At 39.4% G+C, this 25,195-nt stretch overlaps 1 protein-coding gene across 1 annotated transcript in view; it reads right to left on the reverse strand.

Annotated features, from left to right (window-relative positions):
* Positions 1-25,195, reverse strand: part of HMCN1 (hemicentin 1) — a 269,695-nt gene that overhangs the window by 26,791 nt on the left and 217,709 nt on the right. The window contains exons 71-88 of the mRNA XM_063298423.1: positions 23,359-23,495; positions 21,157-21,298; positions 20,194-20,338; positions 17,237-17,364; positions 16,702-16,858; positions 14,362-14,483; positions 13,104-13,268; positions 12,198-12,305; positions 11,530-11,667; positions 10,682-10,816; positions 9,695-9,964; positions 7,944-8,125; positions 6,440-6,653; positions 5,282-5,416; positions 4,677-4,867; positions 3,581-3,662; positions 1,775-2,044; positions 222-392 (exon numbers count right to left, since the gene is read on the reverse strand). Coding sequence (XP_063154493.1) covers positions 222-392; positions 1,775-2,044; positions 3,581-3,662; positions 4,677-4,867; positions 5,282-5,416; positions 6,440-6,653; positions 7,944-8,125; positions 9,695-9,964; positions 10,682-10,816; positions 11,530-11,667; positions 12,198-12,305; positions 13,104-13,268; positions 14,362-14,483; positions 16,702-16,858; positions 17,237-17,364; positions 20,194-20,338; positions 21,157-21,298; positions 23,359-23,495 — 2,892 coding nt within the window. The remainder of the gene's footprint in view (positions 1-221; positions 393-1,774; positions 2,045-3,580; positions 3,663-4,676; positions 4,868-5,281; positions 5,417-6,439; positions 6,654-7,943; positions 8,126-9,694; positions 9,965-10,681; positions 10,817-11,529; positions 11,668-12,197; positions 12,306-13,103; positions 13,269-14,361; positions 14,484-16,701; positions 16,859-17,236; positions 17,365-20,193; positions 20,339-21,156; positions 21,299-23,358; positions 23,496-25,195) is intronic.

The raw sequence follows: 25,195 nt of genomic DNA on the forward strand, positions 1-25,195 counted from the left end.
GTTGCTAAGTTTGTGAATTTGGAAGTAGGTTCCAAGGACAGAAATGGAATTTCATTTAAATGACTTTAGCATCAAGAGTGAATGCTAGGAGATAACATAATATGTGGATTATTCATGAGTTAGTTGAATCGCTGTGGAAGTACCTCTTAAGAATTTATGTTATCTATCAGTTTCAGATTTATAAGATAATCAATGCATAAATACAAAAGATGAGTATTTACCTGGACACAGCTTGCTCTGACAGCTGCGTATTTCATAATCAGGCTCCATACAGTGTCGTCCACCATTAGCGGGGAAAGGATTGTTGCACAGACGAATCCTCTTTTGGAGACCGTGGCCACATGTTACACTACATGGTTGCCAGTCAAGCCATTCAGAAAACCCACCATGTACTGCAATGGAACAAATTGCATTAATTTAGTCAATGTTCCTTTTAGAGGCAAATACATGCATGCTATTGATTGCACTCTTTAAAAATCAAAAGGGTTGATCTGCCATTAGCCTACAATTTTGTTGTGAATTCTGACCCACAACTGAATATTGAATAATGACTTGGCAGGAAATGATTCAGAAGAATTAGCTGTTGCTGTTCTTGGCTTTTTTTTTAAAGGGGAACCAGAAAAACTCTCCTTTTCTCTAACCTTTCACAAACTAAAAATGACCCCATGTTATAGGCTAGCCTCATATCTCTAAAGATGCCCAATATTATACTGCCTACATAATTAGAGTAGTTTGAGCTAATGGATGGATTAAAGTCTGCCTCCTAACATCCCTTTGTGGATGTTTTGAACAGGTTGAAGGGAGACAAGAATGAATGAATGGTCATAAATAATACTGGGGACTTTATATGACAAAAAATAGAAGATAATGGCATAAGTAATTTCTTGGTATTTATTTACTTATTATAGAGTCCATTCCCTAGACTCTGGCCAGTTTACAATATGACAGAAATAATTTAAAACATTTCCCCAAAACTGCCAGCCCAGATCACCACTAACCCTCAAAAGCTTACCTAAATAAAATAGGTTTGAGCACTCTGCAGAAGGCAGACGATGAGAGGGCCAGGCATATCTGTAGTGGCAATGTGTTCTGCAGCATTGGAGCAACCATAGAGAAGGCCTGCCTCCAGGTTCAGGTCCTCCTCACTTCTAGGGGGAGCACTGGAACCCTAAGTATCACCTTTCTCAATGCTCTCAGAGAGTAGGAAGAACTGTTTTGAAGGATTCGGCCCTCAACCCAACATTATCCTGTTTCTCAAGCTTCTGATAATTGAGGCACACTTTCTTTTTACAAAAACTAGAGGCACTCTTGACTCTTACACTTTCAATAGTTTGCTACTACAGCATGCACAAAGAAGAATGACATGTCTTTAGAAACCATACTTTGTGAATGTCTGAGGGCAAATATGTCTACAGAACCTCTGCTTTGAGAACAATTGGAAGTTCTAGCCACATGCAGACTTACTGAAAAACGTCTGCCTACTCCCCATAGAGGTTGAATGTAAGGAGTGATGAAGAGATGTAAAATTAATCTTTTCCTTCAGATAGAAACTTTGAGCTTATAGGAGGCTTTGAGGTTTTAATTAATATAATTTCTAAAAGCACATCAATTGTTCTGTCTTGAGACAGTAGTATGTCTCAGCAGGCAACTTTACTGAACAAGATGTGGAAATAAACATAGTGGTATCTTTTTATTGCCTCTTTACTTAATAATATGCAGGCTGATTAGCTACAAAGAGCTTCTCATTAAGCAGAATCCAAGCCTTAACACTAACCCTGGACAATGAATGGCACTTTGACAAGGACAGAACCCATGAGGTTCCTAGCTACACATTCATATTCAGACGTATCCTCTTTACGAGCAACTGCAATACGCAGAGAGCCATTTGTCAAAACAGTCATTCGGTCTTGGGTCAGAAGAGGCCAGCCTTGACGAGACCATTCAATAGTTGGACGAGGTTCTCCTTCTGCTTGGCAGTTCAGTACTGCTGTGGTTCCAGCATCAACAATAGTCTCTATTGGTTCAATTTTAAAAACAGGCGCACCTAAGAGAAACAAGACATTCCTGGTTAGCTGGGTTTTGTAATAAATTAGTAAGAGCAGAGGACTCTTCCCCTTTTTAACAATTCTGTGTAGTCTGATTGCTGACATAACATTCAGAGATGGATATGCAGGCTTCTATACCAAACTGAACTGGCCTTTTCAAGTGTTCCATACAAGCATTTGACCATCTTAAGATATATTTAAAAACTCAACAGGAAGGTTCAAAAGGCTTGGTTCTTTCTGTTGTCTATACAGTATCTTGTCCCTTTCACCAAGGGAAAAAGCTTCAGCATGCCTTGAACACTCTTTCACAAATGGGAAATATCTCCACACCTAATCCTGCTTCCCCACCATTGACTGTTCAGTGGGAAAGCACTGTGCTACCATAATAACAGGAGCCACATGATTTTCGTCCAAGCATAATGAGCCACATGGTTTTCCTCCAAGCATAATGGTGTTCATAATTAAACTCCCATGACCTCTGCAAAGCTGATGTTCATATGTTACCAGCTGGGAAGAAATAAAAGTTCCAGGAATATTAAAGTTGGGCAAATAAATCTGCTGCTGATCTGAATAATATTTGTTATGTTCATTCTTAAGTCCTTTCTATTCCATTTCTTATCCAGCTGTGTATTTTTTCTTACTACAGAATGTTGGATGTTTTTCATGAACTTTCATTTTGTGTACAAGGTATCTAACAATGCATTAATTCCTCACTGGATGAGAAAGACATGGTGATCCTTGCAATTCTTTGTTGGATGCCTCCTCACAACAAACTAAGAAAATCTGCACGGGTGTATGTGTGTTCATATAGTCATGTTTTCCTTAAAATACACAAAAATATCTTATGCTTGCTTAGTCAAAAGTTAACTCCATTGAATTCTATAGGACTTATCCCAGATGTATGTAACACTGAAGCACATAATAGTATTTCCACTCAATACATTCTTTCCCCAAATCATTTTAGACTAAAATAAATATTTTAAACTTTTTTTTTAGTCAATAACCAGACTGCAGTATTTAGTAAACTGAAAAATAATAATATTCTGAACCACAGAATTGGGTCAGTTCCAGTTAGATTCTGCAAAGAATGAATTCTTCAAATATGCTGAGTGAGAACCGTCCTTGTTTGGGAACCCTCTACTGCACCCTACTTCAGTTGGTGCCATCTGTATGTATGGCTAAGAATTCCGAAGCTCCAGACCCATCTGAAGGGTCTGAGGCTGTGGAAAACTACTACTCCTTGACAAGAAGAAGGGATGAAGGAAATGAAATCTGAAAGCAAATTCATGCTAGCAAATATATTGTTTAAGATTCATTTATGAAGTTGACTAGGGGATCATTGGCAAGGTACTATATCTCTAATCCATCTCTTGTTCAGATTCTAAAACTGAATGGAAAGTGAGTTGCAGAGTATGTGTTAAATAAAGAATTTAGCTTGTTTGAAAGCTACTAAGATTTACAAGTACAGCAGATACATCTGAATGTAACATTTTATAACTCTTAAGCAATTGTATAAATACAGTTCTGTAGCTTACTATGTAATGTAAGAGTGACACGGTGTTCCACCACACCAGCGTCATTTGTAGCTACACATATATATTCTGCAGCATCTTCATTCTGAAAAAAAATGAACACATTGTCAGGTGATTGTTCAGTCTGGACCTGACTACATTAAACAATATCTTAGAAACTTACAAATGTAGGATTTAAGTGAAATTATTTATTGTAGGCAAATACTGTTAATTTCCTGATATGATATCACTTAGCTGAACGACTTTTTTTTTCAGTACATGGATAGAAATTCAGTTCATTTCATGAAAAGAAAACCACATTTCTACATAAGATCCAATTTCCACTGGCCATGTTGACTGGAAACTCTAGTAATGTGGAGCATAGACATTTAGGCAAGATTGGCTTATAGTGTGCTGATATGGGATGGTAGCCTGGCAGATCAGAAATAAAATAAAGATATTTGTAATACTGTACTGCTTGGGAATTCCCTCCATATGTGTTGCAAATATGACTCCCACAATTCCCAGCCAGATGGCAAAAGCCATGCATTGGAAGTTATAATTCTGTCATATCTAGGGAAGGTTAGGAAAATCTGGAGTCATACACAATCACGGTGAAAGGTGAAAGGTCCCCTGTGCAAGCACCAAGTCATGTCTGACCCTTTGGGGGGACACCACTTTCGCGACGTTTTCTTGGCAGACTATAGCGGGGTGGTTTGCCATTGCCTTCCCCAGTTGTCACCTTCCCCAGCAAGCTGGGTGTTCATTTTACCAACCTCGGAAGGATGGAAGGCTGAGTCAACCTGAGCCAGCTACCCTAGACTTCAGCTTCCACTGGGATCGAACTCCGGTCATGGGGAGAGTTTTGGTTGCAATACTGCCGCCTACCACTCTGCACTACACAATCATACATGCATGCAAAAGTATCTTAGGATATATAGAAAAAGAGAAACTGTAACAGTTACAAAAAGTAAAGCCATAGTTTATGTTGGATTCATATCCCTTAAAACTGTCAGGACGATAAATGGGATAATCCTGGGAACGCCTCTTCCTGGAAGAAGATGGGATACAATCATGTATAATTAAATCCAATTATTGCATTAGTAGGGTGCTAACTCACTACTGTGCCATAGATGGCAAGAGATCCATTGCCAAGTTGTCTGATTCGATCGCTGATCAAAATGCCAACTCCTTTTTTGCTCCACTGAATAGTTGGAGGAGGGTCTCCTCTGACTTCACAATTGAGAATGGCATTGCCACCCAAGGGCTCAATCCGACTGGAATGATAATCTCCCATGAATACTGGAGGCTCTGAATTTCAAAATAATAAATATAAGCAACTATGCAGAAAATAAAAGTTTAATGAAAATTGAAAACCACAGTATCTAGGAAACACTACATGGATCTAAAATATGATCCATAAATACGTGTAATAACCCTTGAGATTTAGCCATGATATTTTTCTAGACATTTCTGCTATTTTTGAATTGAATCATTCTGAATGTAAGACATTTAGTTAATTATAACATGTACACAATTTTGTTTCAGCTCAAATTTGAAACAGAAATTTTAATTCCAACTGTTGATGAAAATTAAATACTTTATTTTTGTACGCTGAATTGTCCATTGTCATTATTCCTCCTTGCCATACATAGTATTGTAGTTAGATGCAATATGAAAGTAGAAATCAATGAAACAATGCCCAGACTTACCAGTAATACATACCTTTAACATAAACAAATCCAAGAGCCTTGATAGAACCAACTAGGTTTTCTGCCGTACACACGTAGGTTCCCGAGTCCTCCTTAGACACTCTTTCAATAACAAGTTTACTCAGTCCATTCACTCCATCGTTTTGTGCTGGCCAAACAAGAGAAGTTAAAAAATAATAATAATAAACCAACATAAATTAAAACACCTTTGGTAAAGTATATTCTATTCATTAAAACATGTTTTAAAGGCAGAGATTTGGATATTGACTATTTCATATAATTGACAGAGCTTTGCAGTAAAAACAAATAAAAACCCACATTTGGAGATAACAGGCAATCGTTGCCTTCTTGTCTCATGTTCTACTTACAATGTATCTTTTGTTATGGAGCTGTCTGCTGGTTGTTTTCCAGCTACTAAACTCCTTCCACATGAACATAGCCATATTGAGAAAACTAAGGCATTTGGTAGCTAGAGTTAAGGAGGCATTTGATGGCTTTAAGGGTTTGGGTATCTGATCTTTTAGTAATACAATTTATGGCTGGGAATCAAAGTAAAAAAAAACAGTGTTTCATCAGTCCGAAAGCTGCAGGTTAAACCTAAAGAATATCATACACAAACAAGGCATATGACTCAGTACTAATTTTGTTTTACTGGCACTAGGGATTCCTCACTCTCTTCCTCATCAGCTCATCAGGAAGACACCTTTTGCAAATCACACCCTCCACCCCATGGGGAAAAAAAATGGACACATGCTCAAAAATACTGAGATATGCACAGGTTACATGGGATGGAAGGATGATTATGTGTTTTTTCTCCCTATGAAGGGGAAGGGCTGCTTGTGTATCCATGGAGGGCTAAAAGCTCTCTGGTGGGGCTGGACTTGGCAAATCAGAACAGAGCCTGAGCTTTGATTCGCCGCCCGCATCCTTTATACTCCATTATTGGCTGAACTGAGTAGTGATTGACTGAATGTGCTGTGAACTCAGGAGTTGCAATTACATGGACAGTACTATACTGTGTATTTCAGATTTGCAGATGGTGAAAGGAAACACAAAGGCTATCTTTACAGTATGGGGGAAAGGCTTTTCAGTCCGAAGGTATGTGGCCTAGCAATGCTCTGCATCTTATTTCACTGCCTACCATTAACTCTCCTTTCCTCGATTAACTCACCTGGGATAATACTATTGTTAAACGTCCATTTAATGTTGGGTACAGGAACTCCAGTTGCTTTACAAGTTAACTGCAATTGTTCTCCTTTGCTTAAAGCCACTTCTCCAGGGAGTTCAGTAAAAGCTGGGAGCATGTAAACTGTTAAATTGACAGAATGGGTGGCTTCACCAGCAACATTGCTGGCAATACAGGTATAGCTCCCAGAATCTTCAGGCTAAAGGAAGAGGGGAAACAATTCCATATACATAATATATATTAAACAAAAGGCAAAATCCTGTAATAAATATAATAGCTATTTGTACTAAGGGGAAAATCTCAGAAAGTATTTAAATAATGTTTGTATGTGGATTTAAATCAGCCAACAGGACATCAGCAACAAAATGTCTCATTACAAGTAGTTCTCAACTTAAGACCACAATAGGGACTGGAAAATTTGTCATTAAGTGGTGTAGTCATTAAGCAAGGCATCACATGACTGCACCCAATCTTACGACATTTTTTGTCACAGTTGTTAAGTGAATCACATGGTTCCCCATTGTTTTTGCTTGTCAGAAGCCAGCTGGGAAGGTCGCAAATGGTGATCACATGACCCTGGGATGCTACAACCATCGTAAATACAAGCTGGTTGCCAAGCACCCCAATTTTGATCATGTGACAGTGGGGATGCTGCAACAGTCATAAGTGTGAGGACCGGTCATAAGTCACTTTTTCAGCATCGTCATAACTTCAGACAGTTGCCAAATGAATAGTGGTAAGTCAAGGACTCCCTGTATAATTTTTGACAACCTCCCTCCACCAAAAAAAAAATGCTCCCAGATGATACAGCATTATAAAGAGGTTAGGTATTGAGTTTGTCATAGGTTGAAGAAAGATGCAAGAAAAGAAATATTGTACTCTTTCCCCACCAAATTTCCACTTTTTAAAAAAGACAAGCAGCTAAATATCTGTCTACAAATCACATTTATCAACAACAACCATGTCTAAGCTAGGATTGGATGTCAGAGCTGACAGGTAGAACCAGGGATGGATGAGCAGAAAGGGGCAAATGCTGAAATGTGCATCATGCAAATGCCTCAGTTTACATATTTGCATCAGATGTTGGGCAACAAATACATAGCTGTGGTGTTTACATGATTACATCACCGTGGGTGTTTTATTGTTCTGGCATCATTGTAGTTTGCTGTGCACATTGATGTTGCTGTAGTAGTGGAGTTCTTGCATGAAAAGAAAATTGGATTATTTTTAAATTCTAAATCTGAACAGACAGGGAATGTTAGTTGAAGGGATGGTAGGCACACACATAGAAGAATAAAGCTGCTAACCATTTGCATTCAATCATCTGTTTTTCAGTGCATATTTATTTTCCTACTGCTACCACCCTCGGCCCTATAAAAAGTTATCCCCTGAAGAAGGGAGACATTTAGTACAACTTTCATGATTAAGAAAATAAAGGCAGTCCTGATCCTGATTTCCATCTTTCCTCAGCTGTTTTACTGAGGCTTACCTTTGCATTGTCTATAATGATGTCTCCGTATGGTTCAGATCTGTGCTTAGCTAAAAGGGCTGCATCATCTTTCCTCCAGGTCACTGATGGTGCTGGCATTCCATCAGCAACACAAGGCAGAACTACTTGCGAGTTTTCAACGACCGTATAGTGGTCCTCTGAGGCATGGATCTTTGGTGGGACTGTGAGGTTTTTTTAAACAAACAAATAATTGCTTTTATTAAAGTTAGGCATTTTGTATATGCGCGTGGCTGTGTACAAGTACCACCAAGGAAGGGTCTTCAACATCTTTTAGTGGATATTTGTACAGATGATGATTGAGAATGATTTGTTTGATTTGGAGAAAGTAAAACTATTGGAAATGATGGCTAAACTTTCTAGACATTTTAGTTCCAACACATCTGGATGCCTGAGGAAAGCTGAAATATAGCACAGTATTCTACAGAAATATGATAGAAGATGTCACAACACTGGAAAAAGTAATTTTAATAGGAAAATTTGGGAACTAGCAAACATTTGCCAACAAACCCTTAAATTATGTAGGCAATAAGATTATCTTTAATTTATCTATGCAGTATTCATAGCTCACACCCAGTATTCTGCTACAAATAAAGAATTCTACCCTATGCAGCTATAAATACATCAAAGTATAGGTTTTAACTTTAACACTGCTATGTTCAGGGCAAATATCTCAGAGTACTGAAGATACCTTTGTATGAATGATCTTTTTTAAAAAGTCCACTATAACATTAATTTTTCCTACAACTTTGTTTGGGAGTGGGGAGTAATGTGCAGATGATCAGGATGGAATGGGATGTTACCCAACAAAGCAAGCCTACACAATCCAGACGATGTGGCATCTTGGCTCCTGCAAGGAGATTGATGGAACCTAAGGGCTAATTGGACTGTGTAAGGGGCCCAGCATTTGGTCAAAGCATTGCACGTTCTGATTGGTTAGGATGCTTGGGTAGCGGCCTTTCTCATCCTTTTTAGAATTAGACTGAGATCTGGATTCAGTCCAGGAAATCAGCTAACACAACATCATGCATTTTCTGTCCTGCCAGCACATGACTAGGTATAATATTTAGAGAAATTAGGAAGCTGCACTAAGGTGAGTGTTAATGTTTTTTAAAAAAATATCCAGATGCAAAAGCTGAGCAGGATCCATTCCTCTCCTTGTTGCCTCTCCCATGTCCCCACTTTGGGCTTGCTTCTAGTAGGCATCCACCTCTGGTCCGCAATTTTACAGCTCTATAACTTAGAGAAGGACCACAATGGCCGCCGGGCTATGGTGTGTGTATCTGTGTACATACTACACCACTGGCTGGATCATTGGATTATAATCGACCATCTTCACATTTCAAGTGGTTGTCACTGCAGGCTTCATCAGTCAATGGTGGGGTAGGTCACTGCCATTGGTCACTGTTGTTGGTGGTTTGGAGGCAGGGCCATTTTGATCCTTCCCTTCTTGGCTATGTAAGCACAAAATGCACTAAAGGTTCAGCCAGCTATAGCAGATTCTACCCTCTGTTTCCAGATTTGTAGTTATAGGGTGATTTTGTTAATAATATATAATATCCGGTTTCCACCTACTATTTTAAGGGTGAGTTTAATTCTCTGCAATAGCCTGTTGATTAAAGCGATCATTATATATCTATATGTGGAATGAGAAATTTAAAAGCTGCTCATTATTTTAGCTTCCTCAGTGTTTAATAAACTAACTCAAGTTTTCCAGGTCTTATTTTACTTACCAAGGACAGTGAGTTCCATACTGGAGCTGCTGGATCCAGCCATATTAGTAGCTGTGCAGGTGTAACGTCCAGTATCCATAGGCTGAACAAAGACAATCTGCAAAGCCCCTGTGCTGAGAACTCGTCGCCTCATGGACTCTGTAATGAGCTGTCCATTTTTTTGCCATGCAGTCACAGGAGATGGGAAGCCTTCCGCTTCACACAACAGGGTGACAGGTTTATCCACAACAACCACATATTCTTTGAGATGTGATTTGATAGCTGGAGGAACTGAAAAGTCATTGCTCAATTGAATTTTTGTTTGAATTTTAGAGACAACAAATCAACTTTACATATGTACATTACATACATACAATACACTTCCCCACAAATTGACCTATTCAAAATGGCATTTTATTCCTGGCTAACCATTTTAAACATCTGATGCTTGCAAGGAACTCTATATCAGTTAGGGAACTGATAGCCAAGACTCTCTGTTTAACTATTTCCTTGGCCTGGTATCCACCTGAGAGTAGATACTGGATTGATAGCGCATGCTGCAAGATAACTTCAATAGGTTTGTTTTTCCATATGGTGGGCTGAGCCATAGTTTCTTTCAGGCACATTCTGGGTAGTCTACCAGGGTCTATTTGGAGAATCCTCCACAATAGGTAAAGGCTTTAATTGCTGAGTAGCTATATTCCGGGTAGATACCATGGGGGCTGGCATATCCTTGTTGGTTCCAAGATACTTCTTAAAAACGGGTCTGGTTTTGTTCAAGCACTATTCGGCACCATAGGTCAGCTGTGGAGCTATTTTTGTCTTGTAAACCTTTGACCTCATTTGGTGAACTAAATGCTGTGTTTTTTCTCCCCTTCCTTCTAAAATGATACATTTCTTAGGGACAGTTCCTAACACAATGGTCAGTGAAAAGCACTCTTACATCGTGTCTATTGTTTTCTATGGCAACATCAGATAACAAAGTTGTGGGTTATGTATAAAACTTACCTTGAATTTTTAATTTGATCTTCCCAAGGGCTGTGCCTGCTGGATTCTGAGCAACACACATGTAAGTTCCAGCATCTTCAGCAGCAGCTTTAGCAATCTGCAGGCTGCCACTGGGAAGCACTGTATACTTATTCCCTAGAAACGCATACAGACTGTATTAGATAAGACACAAATGAAGTGTCCTAACAGCCAGGAACCACACTGAGACAAGGAACAGGTCTCTAGTGTTTTATTGCTGCTACATAACAGGAAAATCCTAACAAACTGAAGAAGCGTGGGGAAAATCCAGACATATAAACCCCAAAGGTTAAGGTGGGCCCGATCTGTGTCTCTTGGAATGGCTACCTAATTCCTCAGTGCTACGCATGCGCTTAACAGTCTGGATGGGAGCCCCCTGCTCGCCATCCTTACTCATGACATGAAGAGCAGGTTAAATCCTAGACAAGATACATGAGGAATAAGAGAAGTAACTAAGTTTTGAATAAGAAGACATATTCACAATTTTCAGATATTTACAAAAAAATATAAAAATAGATAAGGGGAGAGCTTAAATTGCACACAGATACCCCTGGATAGATTAGTAGAGAGCATCCTGGGAGGTTAGTCTGCTTTCTAATAAATTGGTGTTTTGTCTACTATAGCAGCCTTCTTGTAAATAGGCCAGTCTTCCATGGCAGCCATGTGGTGAGGGAACTCAAAACACATGTATATTCTATAGAAATGCCTCTGGCGCAGCAAAGTTGCCTATCCCTTTTTGTAGAATACAGAATTGTAGTGCAAAGTCCCTTTCAATTGCATGTCACTAATTGCTCTGAAGGGAAGTGAAAATTATGATCAAAACAAAATACCTGTTGTAGTAACACTGACCCCTTCCTTCTGCCATGATATTACAGGATGAGGTGTGCCTAATGCTTCGCAGGGTAGGAGAACTGGGTTGTTCAGAATAACGTCTAATGCTCCAGGTTGCATTCGTACTGTTGGTGGTTCTAACAGGAGCACAAAAAAAAAAGAGCTGGTTAGTGATCTAAAAAACTCCTTACTGCTTTATCTATATAAATTGCTTTTCAGGGCATTTTTTTTTTCTCCGAGTCCTTCTACCAGACTAAAACCATCAGACTATAAATTGCAACATACAGCTACCAACAGTTCCACAAATAGCAACATACAACATTTTTATTCTCAAGATTTCAAGAATTTAGTATTAAGTAAAATGGCTTACAGGGTAAGAGCAGATCTAAAAATTTAATCACAGTATTTCAGGTGGAAGAATTTTCCTCTATAATATAGAAAGCTAGTAATCAGGTGAAAGGTTTAATTAAGACTTATTTCTTTAATATGTTTAGTTCTAAACCTTGATAGGCTTTTACATGGAAGAAATAAAGAATATCCTTGCAGTTTGGTAGTGCATAGGGCTATACCATTTGTCTGTTCTGAATGTGTAGAAAGCTCTTAGATTTATAGTTGTGTGAAAAAAAATCTGTAAGTGAGATAAGAAACATACAAGTTCCCACCTCACCCTGAACATGAAGGGTGATATGTGTATGGGCAGAGCCAGCAGTATTCCATGCAGTGCAAGTATACTTTCCTGCGTGCTCCAGCTGAGCAGTACTTATGTTGATAGCACCTAAAAAGAAGAGATAAGAGGCTTCCATCAATTATGCTAAACAGTGATTAGTGACCATTGGCAATTCTCAGGTAGTTTGAGGACAATTCCAAGAAAAATGAAACCAGTGGAAGCTGTTCTAAATCAGTGCTTAGAGTCTGAAGTGTTCCAGTGGAATAGCAATATGTTCTTCAATCTTCTCTATTCTGCATTAAATCTAGGTTGAGAGATTACTACATCACATCTGAATTGGACAGCATAAGACTGTCAGAATTCCAAGAGGAGGATCATCACAGGTTGGGCAGTGATTGAAGGGATATATGAAGAGTTTAGTTATTGCTGCAGACCTTGATGTGAAATACATTCCTGACAAAACATCCTATTTTATACAGCAGGCAAGAGCAGTAATATTCAGCTCTCCATCTTCCTCAACATTTTTTTATTGCAACACCCCATCACTATCACAACACATCTCTGTTTGGCTATATACTGTTTTCATGGCAGGACTCAAGGCTTCCCATCACAAAGTTATGTTTAACCTGGGCAAGAAGAAATGAAGTTGGATGGGGAGATAAAGTGGGAAAACAATAGGCCTGAGCAAAGGTATGCATGCTTTCCACTGGATAATTTCTCCCCTGCAAATCACTCCTTGTATTCTACTACTTTCTGCTGGTGAAATGAGACCCAAGTGACTAGAAACAATAAATTGCCAATAGGTTCAGTCAGACTCTCTGACCCAAATAGAAAGTGAAATTGTCAGAAACACTTTCCCTAACTATGAATCCCAATGTGTATTCAGGACCACTGTAGATCCACAACCTGAAGACAGAATTCTGAAACCATTTCCTCGTGAAGGAAGTTTTATTCCATTCTTGGTCCAATGGATTGTAGGCATTGGAACACCTGATGCAGTGCAGGGGATGATTATGGGGGATGACTTGGTTACTAATAAATCTGTAACTTCATCTGCTATGGATGGTGGCACTAGAATAAAGACAAATATAAGTATTGATCAGTTATATTGTGATGATGTCCCCTGACTGACCTACAATTGCCAGAACAATAAGAACAAACTAAAGGAAACACCATATACATACATACATATATACATACATACATACATACATACATTCTATTCACATTTGAAACAATAAGTTTATGGATATCATACTTTGAACTTGGTATCTCTTTTTTGGGATCCAAAATACTATATTTAGGGCTTCATATTTGCACAGAAATCTTCTTTGTGCCCTCTTTCAGAGGAAGATCTCTCAGCCTCAAAAGATTGATAGTGTCCCATCACTACTCCAGGAGGAACTACTATTCAAAAGAACAGTCTGCCATTCTTTCGTATAGAGGCCTAGAAGAGTTCTCACACTTCTCCTCACTTGAGTCATTCTATGGAAGGAAGACTGGATGTTTTATTTATATAATACATAAAATGTGGGGGAAATCCATCCTGATTTCCTTCCAAGGCAAATGATAAGGTAGCCTTGGAATCAATTTATTTCTTGATTCAAAAGCAGCATTAAAAAAAAAACACCACGTAAGTAGAGCAAGCTGAATTCAGTAATGCACATTCAGTAATAAGAAAAGAGGTGCGTGTGTGTATGTATTAACAATACATATTAGGAAAAGATCTATATAAAATGTATACAAAGTAAGTATGTTAGGTAAAACAGCATACAGAAACAAACATGGATCTTCTTGTTTCTTTTTTAAATGCAAAATGATTTTAAAATACTTCATGGAATAGATTAATTATTGACTAATATATGTGATACAAACAAAACAGATATTAAAGTAATTTACAGATCTACAATAAAATGTCTTATAGTATCATTTTAATTGGATTGATTTTCATTTTGTGCAAAAGAAAAGGTCTGCAGCAGAATGGATTAGCAAGTCCCAGAGTTCACACTCAACAGCTTTCCATTTTGCTATCCTCACCCTTCTTCTATTTTTAATTTTATTTTTAAATCTGATTTTTATCATTAAAATAAAATTCTCCAACTGAAACTTCCTAGTAGATAAGCTTTAAAAATTTACAAGAAAGTATTCCAATGTAATACTGTACCTTCTACCATAAGACTAATTGTCCTTTGATCTTTGCCTGCTTCATTTGCTACTGTACATTCATAAAGTGCAGTGTTTTCTACAGTAGGAGAAAGGATTACTAGCGATCCTGAAGACAAAAGCCTAGAAGAAAGGATAAAGAGAATTATTACAGTTCATTATACTGTTTGTCCCAGGAGATATAATTCAGATACTGACACTAAGCAAAAGAGCAGTAGAAACATAGATTTCAGGCATTATTATCTTATAGAATTTTTTGCTGGAGGGAGGCAGAAGTTCCCACCAATTTTTTCTGTGAATCAAATTGAGATAATAGGTTTGGAAACCCAATGTCCAGGAATTCACTTTAGATCTAATTGTAGTGCCCAACACAAAATTAATCAGGATTTTGTTCTTCTAATAAATCATAATAACAAGAAACAGAAAGGGCCTCTGATCCTAATTCTGTTTCTCAACCTGGCTATCACTGCCTCCAAGCAATTGGCAAAAACCTACATAGCTTCTCTTGATGCTAGTGGAAATGAAAGAATTAAGTGTCATCATCACACTGAACTAGATGGTGACAGAAGCCCTTCCTTCTCTAAAGAACATCCTATTCCATCTAAAGTATCTCCAACAAATTCCTTTCCAATATTTTCTGCAAGGAGAAAGGAAGATCCCATACTCTTCTCAGCTATGTGAATTTATCCAGACAAGGTCTGCTTGTTTGGGATTCAAACAAGGAAAAAGAAGCATGATCTAGTAGTTCACAGTATTTGATTTTGACATCCAAAGTGAGATGTAAATACACACACTCATAATGATGTTCTTAAATGAAGACTGTTGGCGGTTTAACAAGACAGTTAATGAGAACAAAAGATACAAATATTGCCAAAATGTTAGAGGGGCATAAATATTTAAGTAATATTCATGAAGCAGTCATTGCAATTGTATGAGCTAAATCACAGGTGATTAATTCCCACATAAAATGCATGGAAACGTAAAGTCTCCATTCCCAAATTTAAGACTATAGGCAATTCTTTATTTTCCCAGATGCCTTCACACCCCCTTCCCACATATCTCTTTAGACACTATCACAGACTTTTCTTTTCTCTTTTTTCCCTTCAGGCACCACCATAGCTCTCATGCTACAATAATCAAAACAATAGGAAACAGTTGTTCTTTCATTTCTACGTTCTCCTCTAAGTCCACAGAAATTTTGTAGCAAGGAAGAAGCGATCATTCAGCTTCATAGAAACAAAGTAGCAACACTACTACATTGAAACGTAAGGATATTACAAAAGAAAAGTGGGGGGAAGGAAAAGAAAGATGCTTTGCAATACTATGGACAGGGTGTGAAGCAAGGGGAGCATATTTCAAACAGCCTGAGAAGAGACTGAAAGGGTATCCATGGGAAGACATACGGGTTGAATGGATCATGAGCTTCTAGGACTGAGGATACCTCACTGATTTAACACGCCATTGTTGGATAAACTGCAAGATTGTATAAAAAGAGCAATGTCATGTTCACTGTTTCAATGTGCACTGTACATCGTAACGTTTCACATGCCATGGTGCTGACGCACGTTTCTGTTTGGGAGGGAGCTGCTGTGAGACCTTGTACCAAGCTCTGTATCTACGTTCATTTCAATGGAATGTGTCTGGGTTATGTGCTCTGCTCAAGGACTTTTCCCGTGGACCATCAGAAGCTGTTAGGAGCACCTGGGATTGTGAGCCTGGGAAGATTCTACGGGGGGAGGGATCTTGTTTGTACCGAGGGTTTTTTAGTTTGCATTTGGCGCGCTTTCATCATTCTCACCTTTCTCTGTGATCCTGCATACTATTCTTTAATAAATCAGATATCTTTGAATTCCTGCTCATGAGTCTGATAGTGTTTTAGAATAGGCAACCATTACAAGCAACCACTGACCAGTACTGTACATAGCAGCCTGGTGGCCAGGATGAAATGCCTGCACAGAACAACTAGAGGGGAGGATATACCAGACATTGAAGCCAATCACTGCTGAGGCTGGTACTGGAACAGAATGAAGCCCGGTGGACCATTCACACTGCAGGGCTTAAGACCACTCAGGTCAGAAAACAGGAATTCCGTACTGAAGATGGAAAACCAGGCACAGAGTGCATTTGCAGTGGGCTGGAAATAGACGGAGGATGATCCTGCATTCAGGCAGCACTGAGTGGGCCAAGCAGAAAGTACAGATTTGCCCTATGTGTATTTCTGAAAAAAACAGAAATTCCCCCCCACCTCTGGAGGGAAGGGCAGGGTTTTTTCTTCTCTTTAAAACACTATATGCAATCACAGCTCTGCACAGATAAAAACAAATAAAAACACATATTTCACCTGAATGAGTTCTGGTTCTGATCCAAATTGAGAACATGCCCATTCTTTTTCCAGGTTATGGCTGGCTTAGGGATCCCTGTAGTTTCACATGGTAGTGTGGTTTGTATATTTACAGTTACTATGATGTTGACAGGTCCTGGAGCAATACATGGAGGAACTAGAGGAAAACGGGAAAAAGACAGTCCATGGGTCTTTTCCAGATGAGGGATGGAAAACAGAGTACAGTTTATCATAGCAGATATAGCTCATGTAAAACTCCCCCCTTCCCCTAGTGATCTAACACAAGTTCATGCATCTTCAGGGACAGTGGGAATTCTATACAGACATCATTTATTCTAATCCAACCCTTTCTGATGTCCAGTCAACTAACTAGTCAAAAGGGAATATGAGCAGTGATTCCCGCATAATAGCCCAGCGTGGCAGAGAAAATGGGATTATATGGTTCCTGTATGGGACCATGCCTACCATTCTTAGTTTTAAGGCCCATTCCAGTTCTTCTATGCTACTTGTTTATCTGGAAAAAAGGCATACTTGCCATGGACATGAAGATCAATCCGCTTACGCTCAGTGCCAGCCACATTGGTTGCCATACAAAGATAACTCCCAATGTCAGTAACTTGGGCTGAATGTATATGAAGGGATCCATTATCTGATAGTGAATATCTAAAGTAAAACACAGGGGATTTAACATACTCTCAATATGCACACACAGAGATTTTTCCCTTATTCACACAGCTACTTTTCCTCCATCCTTTATTTCAAAAGAGAGTCCACTAGAAAATTAATATTAAAAACATGTAAATGTAAATGTTCCCACAGTTGCAGTAAATAATATAAGAACATGCACATATTCTTATATGCTCATATACATAAACACCAGTATATACAGTGTGTCTGTGTGTGTACTGTATATTCAGCTCAGATAATTACAAAGCATTGCATGAGAAACTACCTGAAAAAGTCTCAAAAACTGAGACTTCAAACTGAAACTCCCAAGATAATCTGCCTTTTAGAAAATAGTTATAAAATACTGATACTACTAGTTATGTATCTTATTCTGCTGAAAAATAACTACTACTGCAATAGATTCCTAAGTGTACAGGTACATTAAATAAGTCCCACTTACTCTTAAATGCTGCTGTTTTAAAGCTTATTTGCATATTTCTAAAACTGAAGCAGACCCCCCAAATTTAGTAATAATCTTCTACTATCTTTGATTTTAGCTCAATTGATGCCAAAGGTGGTAATCTGTAATGTAGGGAACAAAACAGAGGGTCCTATTTTGGGCATGGAAAACTCTTAACATTTGATCAAACATTTATTATACAAGAGACTTAAACTTTGGTTGGTTCTGTCAGTTCTCTGTTCATGGGTCAAAATCCAATATTGCTGAAATTACATTAAATATAATCTGTATGGATCACACCAAAAGTCCATACAGGAGAACATTTGGTTTCCAAGTGTAAGCAGTAACTTCAGGAAGGTCATGAACATGAAATGAATGCAACCACCATTCCTATTGTCCTTGTATGTGCACCCTACCAAAAATGTATAGTAACTTTGTTAATTTTATAGAGGTTCCAATGTATAAAGCCCTATCTACATTTTAAATGACAGACCATCACTAATGCTATATAATGAGATTTTCTTTTTACTGGTTCTTCTGACTGATACGGACTTTTGCTTTAATTTCACAGACATCAGTGAAATTCACCATAATATAAAAATAGATAGGAGAAATTTCATTTAATCTGAATCTCAGGCTCTGCTTTTATATTATCCCAAATTATTTGGCCCAAAACTTAGTCCACATTTTTTTGAATGTATAAATATAATCACAGTGACAGTTTTTCATGTGCAGACATCTCTAGCACATTGTGCTTTGATGTGACTCAGCAAATATCATGAGTCCACAAGATCTACAGAAATGTCATACATGCTGAATCAAAGCAGGTGGAGCATCTAGCTACCTTGGGTGATTCTGAAAAAAGCTAGTAGTCAGACCTGGTTAGTGTCCCTGTTTAGACTATGAAGTGGCCAGACAGAATTATTATCAAAACTCTTTATTTAAAGCAGCTATTTACAACAGTAAAGTCCTGGTGAATAATAAGGCAAAGCAATTTCAATCAAGACCACCCAGGCAATGACGGATGAACAGGCAAGGCTGTGGGATCAGACTGTGGCAGAACAGCAAGGCAGAATTTGGCTAACTCTCTGATCACAGCTGGCAGACTTGGTGAAGCTAGAGCGCATGGCAAGGCAGAAACTGGAGGCAAGGATCTGTGAGCTGGCACGCGGATAGGACCAGCCTGAAGCGTGGAGGCTAGGCAGGACTGGACTGGAACCTCTAGCAAGGCTTGGCTCTGAAGGCTAAGATGGACTGGACTAGAGAGTCTAGGCAAGGCTGAGATCTAGAAGCAAGGCTTGATTGGACTGGAGAATCTAGGAGAGGCTGAGAACTGGAAGCAAGACTGGACTGGACTGGAGAGTCTAGGCAAGGCTGAGATCTGGAAGCAAGGCTGGACTGGAAATTCTAGGCAAGACTGAGAGCTTGAAGCACAACTGGACTGGACTGGAGATCCTAGGCAAGGCTGTGGGCTAGGAGCAAGACTGGCTGCACACCTGGATCATGCTGGAACGTGGCAATGAGGTCCGGAGCTAGACACAAGGCTGCGCTCGGCACGGAGGGCAAGAGGAGGATCCTCTGGAGCAGCTTGCTCAGAAGGCAATTCTACAGAGGTAGAAGATGCTGGCACTGGTTCCACTCTGGCTACAGGCAAGGCATCTGATGCAGGTAAGGACTCTTCTGCAATGGCTGTGAGCTTGAAGGATCTGTTGTCTCTGGCAGCTTGCTCTTCGCGCTTCTGCCTTTTATGCTGATCCTTTCCGTGCCTTTTCTCTCCAGCAGCCAATCAAGCTGCTTTCGGATTGTGCGCTTCTTGGCTCTCCTGTCTCACTCACTGATTGGAAGGTTCAAATCCCTTACAGGAGCTTGTCCAATCCCCGTTTGCCATTTCTCCTGCTCTGCTGAGTCACTTCCTGGTGGTTCTTCTTCAACCCTCTCCTGATCAGTTTCAGTTTCCCCCTCTGACTCCGAATAAGTTTCATTTTCTGAGTCCAACATGGGCTGAAACTTCACAGTTAGTACTTGGATGAGGGACCACAGGAAATTCCAGAAGTGTAGGTTAGACTGGTTAGTCAAAATCATTTCATAAGAAGCTAATAGCAAACCATTTCCACACTCCTGCTAAGAAAACTACATACATGGACGAAGTTATGTAGTCACTAGTAGGCACACGTATAGCTTCAGTAAAAACCGCACCCAACAATCTGATATCTAAGCCTTCCATTCAGGTATGTTTGAACTCTTTGTTCTATCCACTTGAACATAACAAGTTCAGTCAATGAGATCAATTTCCCAACATAATAAATACATTAAGAAAAACATAGAGAAGGTATCACAGAATGTCTGTGCAGGAAATAATTCTTTACCTGACACTGTTTCCAGCAAAAAGAGCTCCATCTTTTCTCCATGAAACTCTTGGGGCAGGAATGCCTTCCACAGCACACTCCAAGACAGCAGACGTATTAATATTCACAATCACAGTCTGAGTACCGTTTTTGATTGAAGGAGGAACTATATAAAGGAAGATTCCCAGACAGAATCAGGAAGTTAGTTTGCTCTAAGATTTGTTGCAATATGAGCTGTTGCCTTCCACTCAAAATGGAATTTTCTTTTATCCCAGAATACTGGCCCTAGGTTTTAACTATATAAAATTGGCTTTATTTTATGCAAACATCTATCAGATCTGAGCTGTAAAAATCAGGACATCCACTAAATGCAGCAGAGTAATACAGAAAATCCTAACTCACTGTTATCAGTGAATACGTGTTTAGAATTTTGCAGCCCAGGTACAGCAGCTCTAATGGACTACTAATGACAAATATTTCTGTATTGTATTTTACTTAAAGCAGAAATATATTTTATATAATATAAATTCCTATTTGCCTCTCTTATGTGCAACCTACTGAAAATGTATAGTAACTTTGCTAATTTTATACAGGACAATATATTCAGTGAAGCTGATTTCCAGGTAAGCATATACTGGACTAGGAAAAAAAAACAGCATATATTTTAAAGTTTCCTAAGCATTGCTCTCTTACCAAAGGACACAATGCTATGCAAAATTTAAAAAAAAAGATTGGAGAACATCCTTTTTGAACAGCAAATTTATCTTTAAAATTACAAAAGCAGCTTCAGCTCTTGAAATTAAACTACATGCATTTTAATCAAAATGAAAAACAAAAAACCCTTTGGGGAACTTTCTTCCACCAAGAAATAAAACAAATTAAAGACCACAAAACCTGTTTCTTTGAGAAGTCTAGTATCTTGAAAACTCACCCATGGAAATATCCCACAAAGATCATATAGATTTATCTATCTTTTTTTCTTACCATTTACAGCCAATACAAACTCTTTTGTGGTTCGGCCTGCAACATTACTTGCAACACAAGTATAACTTGCTGCATCGTTTAGATCTGCATTGTTGATTTGCAAATATCTTCCACTGGATAAGATGCGAACTCGGGGAGTTGCCTGAGAATTAAATTTTCAAAGCTGAATCTCTTTTCAATAAGGGACAGAAACAATCAATAGAATCTGTCCTATTTACAGGATGGGAAACAATAGAGTTTAGGAATAGGAGGGAATATTGATAAAGAATACCTTGTTTGTTTGTTTAATTTATTACCCATTTTTCTTCCAAGAGCTCAAGATGGCTTTCAGGGCAATCTCTATTTTATTCCCCATAACAGCAACCCTAGGATGTAAGGTCAGCTGAGAGACAGTGACTGGCCCAAAGTTATATTCTGAGTTTCCATGACTCAGAGTGGATTTGAACCTGGGTTCCTCTCTTCCTACTTCAGCACATTAAGCACTACATTCAAGTGTCTCTACAGCTGTGTTTGTAGAACACAAACGATCCAGCCATTCCCTTCCCCGGACTACTGATTCACTTTTTTGCTCGGCAGCACATGAATTAGGGTGATGGTGGAGGTGATTTTTTTTAAGACCTCACAACTACCACAAAAGAAGGGGGGGTCTATTCTTCCACTTTCTACTTTCCACATTTTAAATTTTTCACTCTTTGAAAGGGCTTTTAAAAAAACAGTGGTAGTCCAATCCGAGTAAGCACTGCTATGGACAAAGTCAAGGGTAGCTACTCACCCCTAGTGTGGCCACATGGTATGGAGAGTTAAAATAGAGAAGACAGAGACTGAAGTTCCTAGTGAGGCTGTTTTTCTGTCTTAATTTGGGAAGTGATGAGAGTCAACTAACACTCCGGTAAATACTCTGCATCTTAGTACAGGAATTATGTCCTGATTACCAGGAAACACACTGAGGCGAGGACTTGGTCTCTAATATTTATTAGTAGTACTTAACAAGAATCCTAACAAACTGAGAAGGCGTGGGAAAACCCAGCCATATAAACCCCAAAGGTTAAGGCGGTCCCGATCTGTGTCTCTTTGAATGGCTGAACAGTTCCTCAGTGCTACGCATGCGCTTGACAGTCTGGGTGAGAGCCCCCTGCTCGCCATCCTTACTCATGACAAATTAACTGGTTTAGGGTTGAGGAAATTAATTTAGCTCCAGACAAGACTAGACGTATTTAAACTTTTCTAAATTAGTTAAGCGATAATTTGTGTTTTCACAACATGTTTACCAACCTTTCCTCGTGATCCAAGTATGTTGTGCAAATTAAATAAATTCATTTATATAGTTTATATAACATAAAACATATTTATATTTTATTTTATTTATATAGTAAATTTTCATTCCACATAGAACTCAAGGTAACCCATCGGCATTCTCACAAAATGGCTGCAATTGGTGTTGAGAGACTGTGCATAAAATGGCTGTCAAGGTGCAAATACCCATTTAACAGGTAGTAAACTAGTGAGGCTGCTTCTCACCATGCTATTTAATTTGGAGGTTCTAGCAGGGGAGTGCAGCTATCATATACCCTTGACTGAAGATCAGTACACTCCTTCCGTCTGAGTTGGTTGTCCTCTTCCACCAAGCACACAGCTTCAGAAGGGACGCACATGGAGTGGTGAGGAAGGAAGGGGACACCCACCTAGCCAGCCAGATCAGCCAAATCAACCCTGGTGATCAGTGGGGTGACAGATACCACAGACAGATCGCCCTCACATCCACCATAGTTCCACCATACTTTTTTTTCCTTGATAAATGAGCATATTTCCCAGGAAAACAGTGGATCCTGCATCATTTATGTTGTCTAAGAATGCCTCTGGGACTATATATGCCATTCCCCCCCCCACCCCCAAGAAAAATTGAAGTATGGTGGGCAAAAAGTGTGGGAGACCTCCAAAACAGTAAACTATTTAATTATGCCTGCAAAGGAGCCTCTATAAATTAAACCCAATATGCACAGATGCAGTGCTAAAGTATACATAGTGAAGAGTCAAGTGGATCAGGCCCACAAACAGTGAGCTAGGTATGTGTAGACACTTATCATAACATGTCACATGTGGCTTACAAGTCTAATCCTCCACCATATGTAAAATCCGAGCACCTATGCAAAGTTTACTTGACCAATTGAGATAAATCACAGGGAAGAGGCATAGAGAATATACCTCCAAAATTTCTCCATCTTTGAGCCATGTAAGGACAGGAGGAGGTACTGCATCTGATTTGCACTCCAGTATAATCTGCCGGTTCTGTAGCACACTCAGATTTTGAGAACTCCTTGTGCCAGCAATATTAGGGGGAACTGTCAAAGAAAAAATTACAAATAACATGATAAATGCAAAAACTTAACTTACACAGAGGAATGTTGACATAATTTGATTATCTCTGGACACTGTGACCAATTGTCAGCCTCAAAACAAATTACAGGTAGTCCTCAACTTATTACCACAATCAGGACTGGAATTTCTGTCGCTAAGCAATGTGGTTATAAAGACATCATGTGACCACATCACTTAGCAACCGCAATCCTGGCACTCCCCATTGCTGTCGTTAACCGAGAATTGTGGGTTGTTAAATGAGTACCCACCCCAATCCAAGCCATTCCCAGCTTGGTCCCTCCCAGCCCCAAGCCTCAGTAAGGTAAGGGACTGCCTCCAACTCCCCCCACTCACATATCCCCCCTGCCCTTTTGGCCACCCTGCATCCTGCCTTGCGGGGCAGCAAGCAGCTCCTTTGCACATGCCTTAATGCCTTGGCCATTCCATTCTGCTAGCTAGCATTCTTTTTCTAACACCTCAAACACAAGAACAGAAATAGGACAATTCTGACCGCTCCAAAGCGACCATCCCCTCCCACTGCCTCTTCCCCAGACAGGCCTGGCAAGCTCCCTTTGGCAGACAAGGCTCTGCTGAACTGCTGCGCTTGCCACACACAGTCCAAGGCTGCACCCTCACCCAGCACCTGAATCCTGGGCCAGCAGCAGGAGGAAGAAGAGGGTGAAGGTCAGCTGGGGGTGGCAGGGGCTGGCAGGCCAGGGGTAGGCGGCAGAGTGCAGGGAGGCCAAAAGGGCAGAGATGGGGTAGGGGGGAGACAGGTGCATGGGGGGAGCTGAAGCAGAGGCAAGATCAGCAGAGCAGGAGAAGCGTGAGTTCCTGGCCTAACGACTGCAACTGGGACTATTGGAACTGCCATCACTAAATGATGCAGTCTCTCTATGCTTCGGCTAATAACCGCTTCACTTAGTGATGAAATTCTGGTCCCAGTTAGGGTTGTTAAGTGAGGACTACCTGTACTGTTGTAGCTTTTGCCAGCCCAGACTTCCATCCTCCATTCCTTGCCCATCATTCAATCTATGTTCTTCTTTATGCAGATGATGCAACTATTCTTTTGGTTTCAAAAAATGAACTATGTAGAGGTCTCAAGGAACTTTCAAGGTACTGTGATAGAGAATGCCTCAAAATAAACTACCAAAAAATGGAAGTTCTGTTTTTTCCAGAAGAAGCTCTGATAATCCATCAAGCTGGACAGTTAATGGCAGATCCATTGAACAGGTGAAATAATTTAATAACCTAGGTATTTACTTTCAATCCTCTACATGCTTGGGTCATCAAATAGGAGGGTTAGCTATGAAAGCTCAGAAAGTATCTCTAGTGATCAACAAATTTACTTAGTCAGCAAGGAAACAACTTTGTCCCTGCAGCAGTTAAATATTCAAGGCCAACGTTCTTGGAAAGCTGCTATATAGATCTCAGTTGTGTATTTACAAAAACTTCTCAGTCCTTGAATGAATACAAACAAAATTCACACATCCTTTTAAAGTGCCCACTATACTCACACTAACAATCAGAGCTAATGCACCCACTCTTGAGTCTGATATACAGTACTCTACTCATGATAAGAAAATTGAGGTATCATTATTGAATGACCAATACCCAGGTGTTTCAAAGGCAGTAGTGAAAGTTTTATTTATAGCCTTAACTTATAGAAGCTGTTTGGTCCCTT

Source organism: Candoia aspera, chromosome 3 (genome assembly GCF_035149785.1).
Source record: "Candoia aspera isolate rCanAsp1 chromosome 3, rCanAsp1.hap2, whole genome shotgun sequence".
In the NCBI taxonomy this organism is placed as follows: domain Eukaryota; kingdom Metazoa; phylum Chordata; class Lepidosauria; order Squamata; family Boidae; genus Candoia; species Candoia aspera.